At 38.8% G+C, this 6,000-nt stretch overlaps 1 protein-coding gene across 2 annotated transcripts in view; it reads right to left on the reverse strand.

Moving 5' to 3' along the window:
• Nucleotides 1–5,775: 5,775 nt before the first annotated feature.
• Nucleotides 5,776–6,000, reverse strand: part of LOC308101715 (acetylcholinesterase-like) — a 16,498-nt gene continuing 16,273 nt past the window's right edge. For both annotated transcript variants that reach the window (XM_080451171.1, XM_080451172.1), the window contains exon 10: nucleotides 5,776–5,896. In XM_080451171.1, the coding sequence (XP_080307297.1) occupies nucleotides 5,868–5,896 (29 nt within the window). In that variant the 3' untranslated portion in view covers nucleotides 5,776–5,867. The remainder of the gene's footprint in view (nucleotides 5,897–6,000) is intronic.

Below are 6,000 nucleotides of genomic sequence, written 5' to 3' on the forward strand. Positions count from 1 at the left end.
CCGTGTGTCCTGTCTGTGTGTTACCAGCTAATCTCAGGCACCGTTGGCCCGGTCGCTCCGAAACTGTGCACACACACTCCCTGGATGCCAATTCAGAACCTCTGCCCCACATTTTTCACATGGGCCTGTCATAGCGCCACAAGGAGGCCGATTTGTGCAAAACCAATTTTTTTATATTACTCCTACAAATTTTATCCAAACGTCATGCAAATCAGTACACAGTATCACTATAGTCATGTGATCAACACGGATCTGTCCAATTTCCCATATTCTGTCCTCATTGCCTAAGGTTGGCTTCCAAAGTTTGCAGGATTGGTCCGTTTTGAACAAAATGCCTCAAAGTATACACACAGCTTGCGATTTCCGTGAAATTTCACACGCACATTCCCACTAAGCCGAGGAAGAAATGCCACCCTTCTCACATTGGCCTGTTATAGCGCCACCAGCAGGTCTCATTTAGCAAAACACATTTTTTGTCTCAAAATGCCTCAAATCATGAATGCAGTGTCAATGCAAGAAAAAATGATACGGTTGGCACCCTTTTCACATTGGCCTATTATAGCGCCACCAGGAGGCCAGAATAACGTACCTGACCTGGCGGAGACCTGTGCTCCGAGGAGCACTTTTTCTAGTTGTATTTTATTTGGAGCCCTTGCAGCCTCTCACCCTCAGGGTGCAGGGTTTGAGGGCTCAGGGCGGACATTGGAACTGGGCCATGACCTCCACACTGGCCTTTCAATGCAGTGTTAATGTCGTCGACTAAATCTATGCCGACATTTTTTCGTCGACTACCATAAAAACTAAGCTACGATGACTAAAACTGAGACTAAATATACTATTATATTGACAATTTCGTCAACAAATACAAACTAGACTAAAATGTATAGTGAGGGACTAGTGGAGAAGAGATCCAGTAGAACTAAAAGACAAGCCATTTTGTTTGGTTGCGCTCGGGTGCTCTGATCTACAAGATCTACAAGCGAGCCTGCTCGACGATGGGGCTGTTTATTATTAGAGAGGAATAGGGCGTGTAGACAGTAGTGTGTGTGTGTGTGTGTGTGTGTGTGTGTGTGTGTGTGTGTGTGTGTGTGTGTGTGTGTGTGTGTGTGTGTGTGTGTGTGTGTGTGTGTGTGTGTGTGTGTGTGTGTATGTGTGTGTGTGACGCACGTATGTATCTCTGAACAGTATTGCCTGGTTTTGAGCGAGAAATAAGCAACCAGGTCTATGAAATCAAGCCCAATGAAAGCGACTATAGGCTGCATGAACACTTTAAACCTATATACAAAATAAAATAGCCGATCTACAAGCTCACAGCGTGTTGCAGCTATTTTCAAAGAATAAAAGCAACATTAAGAAATAAAGCCAAATGAGCAACTACACTTTGGACATAAGCTAAAAAGAAACGCAACCACCAATATTTTTTACAAGTAACTCGCTTATAATAAGCGGACACGGCAACACTGCTTCTGATCTGAATTGCACCCTGGTTGACTTTTGAAACGTTTGTTTCAGAGAGGGAGAGAGAGAGAAATACAGAGAAATTGAGAATTATTTAATGTCAATCATAAGCGTCCTGTCTCGGTCTCGCGCATATATCACGGGAGCCTTTCACGTTTTCGTGAGACGTTTGGAATAAAAACAAATGTATGTATTGGGTCTGGATCACATCGTGGTGAAATATCTTGCAATCAGTGAACCCCTGTCGCCGACTAATCAATCGTGCGAGAATCACAACGATATATTTAGCCCGATTTCAAGAGAGAAACTCGTGAAATGCTTAACGATCTGTTCACTCACCGACCATTTCAAATATCGGGCAGTGTGTAGGGGCTCTAAGGCTCATGATAATATTTAGTACAATTATTTTCCTACTCGGTCTGTGTCTCAGAGGAGGGCTGTGGACAGTTCAGAAACCTGCCTACCAGTGACATCATCAATGGGGAATCCAAGCTTATAGAAACGGCAGGCTTTCTCAATTGTTCTCACATTAATACAAAAATATACAGTAGGCCTACAATTTGAAATCTTGCTTAAAATGACCAAACCTAACTACCGATGATGTCACTGGTAGGCGGGTTCCTGAACTGTTCACAGCCCTTCTGTGAGACACAGAGTGAATAGAAAAGAATAATGAGCGTTCGTGAAGACCAATTATATGAAGATAGGTTGAAAATGGATGAAATGGTCCTTCAATTCAATGGTTCTCTAAGTGGGGTCAGGGGACCCCGCCGGCGTCCTTGAGGGGGTTCCCAGCAAAACTTGTTACAGCATCATTTTAACCACTTTATCCATATTTTATACGTTAACTATTCAAAATCTTGAATGTGTTTGGAAACTTTTGAAAAACTGCATTTTTTAACACAAATCTTCTCTTCTGGGGGTCCCTGGCCCCAAAAATATATTTTGGGGGTCCTTGACACGAAAAAGTACTGCTTTAAGTGACTATGGGTTGCCTCCAAGTGACCCTGCAACTTTGAGGGCTTCATAGATTTGTTTGATGTCACTGTCATCAGTAGCCTAAATGTTTTTTGTTTGTTTGTTTAAACATTTTCTTTGCTAAAAAGTTGTTGGATTTATGTTCATGGGTATTGTCAGACTATAACATAAAGCACAACCGCCACAAGGTGGAGCTGTGGTACTTCTATAACTTCCATATTGTTAAATTAATGCTCAGTATACAATGATTGGATGCTAGTGTTTACAATAATTACGTTTCCAGAATAAAAAGAAAATGTAAAAAAAAAAGTGTGAGATAGCATTTATGTATAATCCACTTTGTGTCCACCACTTACAAGACATTATGAAAAAAAGTGATATGTCATGCATAATAATATACATTTCGTCAGTGTCCAGCCGGGACCAGCTAACTCCTTTTTTTTTTTTTTTTTTTTTTTCATAAATCAACGCTATTGAACCCCCTCTACATCTGTGTAATTTTTTTTTTAATAATAACATATGAAAAGTATTAAAAAGCGCCTCTGACGAAAACTCCTAACTCCATTGGACCCTCAAACTGTCCGTCAAAAACAAACAACTCCCCCCTCCTCTCAGGCTCTCGAGAAGCTCTGCTCTGTATGAGGCAGACAGGGAGAAGATTTTTCAATGCTTTTGGGAGAACATAAACTGGGAAGAGAAGAGAATGTATGTGCAAGGTTTGATAGATGTCACCCCAGTAAAGAGGAGAAGGGTGTCTTCACAAAGGTCATGTGCTCGTGTTTTCTTTTTAAATGTTAATGGACAGAGAATGAGTGTGTGCAGGAGTTTGTTTCAAACATCTCCAAGAGCTCAAGGAGATCATGCCAAAAGACTTTCACAGCTTTTATGACAATATAAAGCACTAAGAAACACCCACCACACACACGCAACACACAACAGTGTGATAATAAAATGTTGATAGGTATATGATAGGTAAATTCAACTGTGGTTGTTATTGTTATTGCAGTAGGCTACAGATTGATAGGCTAAAGATTCTATTTTTCATGAATGTATTTTGTATTTATATGCCATTTTTTTAATTGTTGGTGTGCCATGATCGCTTTTGTTAAATACATGATTGAGTATTGAGGCAGAATTGTTTGTTGCACTCAACTGTAGAAGAACAACAGTGGTAACAGTTAGATCCATGGTTGTTTACAATGCATGTTAAAATAAAAGTTGTTTAAGTACAGAATTCAGCTTGATCTATAGTATATGAGGATGGCACTCACCATAAATAGCTGATCTCCAAGCTCACAATGCGTTGTGATGTGTTGTGAGCTTTGAGATCCATTGCCAGCTGTTCTTATCAATGATGGACAAAACCTCCTAACTCCACTTGCACTGGATTTGGGTAAAGTGGTGATAATATAATGACACATGCAAGTATCTGATAAAGTCACAATACCAAGTTTGATGAGGCAGTATTGCTTTGTTTTAAAAATATAAGGTTTTCTTCATTTTCTGAAAAATTGATATTTTGTTTTTCATTTCCTGAACAATTACCATTTTGGATTTAGCTGGTTCCGGCCGAACAGCAGAGATTTAATAGTTTTATGAGGCCTTATAAAGTAATTGCAGTATATCTTCATGAATATGCTTATAATGTATTATAAACATAATAATAATAATAATACTAATAATACTAATAATAATAATAATAAACTTTTTTGTATTGCACATTTCATACAAAACATGCAGTTAAAATTCCTTTACAGAGATCAAATAAACGTGAAACATCAGGAAGAAAACGGTGCCTTTGATGAGTTTATTTCAGTGAGCTATATTTAGTATATTTACTAGAAGAACAATGTTAAATCCCTGTCTGTTCATTTAAATACGCTTCTTGGGGCCGAACATGTTTTTGGGGATCAGACCCCCCAAAACCCCTAAAATGCATAGAAAACTGCATTTTGATTTTGGCACAGTTATACCTATAAGTTATAGGTATAACCATAGGCTTGTACCCCAACCTCCATCTCCTGATATTCCCCCTCATTCATGCATTCATGCATCCATGAAGATCAATTTCTTAATGCCTGGTATGGTGTAGAAATGACAAGCACATGATATCATGCATAGAAAATAGTTTATTTAAACCAAATTAGTACAATTTGAGGTATTTTTACTTTACTGGAGTATTTCCAATTGTCTATACTTTTACTTCCACTACATCTCAGAGGCAAATATTGTACTTTTACTCCACTACAATGGATTATAGATTAATATAAATTATTACATTATAAAACATACATTAACCAGACTTTAGCCCTATTTTATACCATAGCATAGTACTTTTACTTTTGGTACTTTAAGTACATTTTGATAACAATACTTTTGTATTGGTATGTGCTTTACATATATATTGCAGTATTGATACTTTTACTTAAGTAAAACACTTGAGTACTTTTTCCACCACTGTACCTGCTGGGCATTGTTCTACTCTCTTTTCTTTTCTCTTAAACATCTTAGTTAGTTTCCGTTGCATTGTGCTTCATTTATTTTTAAAATTGCATTCTTCATCACAACCGTGTTCATTTCCCTCGCGTTTCTTTTCTTTTCCTTTTTTCCAGAAAAGACGTGTTGAACCAATCAGAACTAACTATGCTAGTCTGTCAGCCAACCAGAAACATGTTTTGAACGGTGGGATTTAATTCGTCGTAGAGCCCGCCTGCTTTATCCGGTCATTTGCACACACACACATAGGCACTATGAAGCCTCCTCCCCACTTCCGTTTCGTCTTTACAGTCGAGCAAATTTATCCTAATATAAATACAAATCATCTAAGCATATTTAGCTTGATGCTAAGCAGAAATGGAAATTAAAAAATAAAATGTAAAGATATTTTTAAATATATTTTCGTGAACGGAAGTGCCAGTTTCCTCTCTCGGATTTCAGGAGGTATAGTTCCAGACTCTATATAGCATTCAGAGACTGTGGAATAGTTGTCTGGCTACGCGAGACTACATAGGCATGGACAAAGGCCGCTTCCGTGATCATTCTATACCGGATCTCCAACCTGCAAAGTGAATTGATCCCAGTTACAGGTTCGTTGCGCACACATGCGCAAATTGACGCGACTCACTGGAGAAGACGAGACGCTTCTCGGCTCCACAGAATAAATAAACACCGTAAAAATAGCACGGATTAAGCTGACACAAACACACAGTGGAACAATTCAAAAGCACTTTATTAGAAAACTAATAACACTTGTGTATGTTAATCTGACGTTAGTAGATTATGTTTTCTTCTTGAACATGGCCATGGGTCTGTGGCAGGTTATTTAATATGGGATTTTGACAGCTGCTCTCGATTTAACGGAAGGGTGTTCCGGTACCGAATCTTTTACCGGAACGCCATTCCGGACCGTTCCTGCCCACTTTCACCCCTGGCTACTTCGCAGCGCAGTTCCGTAGTTCATCTAGAGACAGGGAGACAGATAGATTGACAGACAGACAGACAGACAGACAGACAATGAAAGGCACTTTTTATACTAATGACTTAAATTTTCAAGGAAAACATATG

This window comes from Gymnoscopelus braueri (assembly GCF_963280865.1).
Source record: "Gymnoscopelus braueri genome assembly, chromosome: 15".
Lineage (NCBI taxonomy): Eukaryota > Metazoa > Chordata > Actinopteri > Myctophiformes > Myctophidae > Gymnoscopelus > Gymnoscopelus braueri.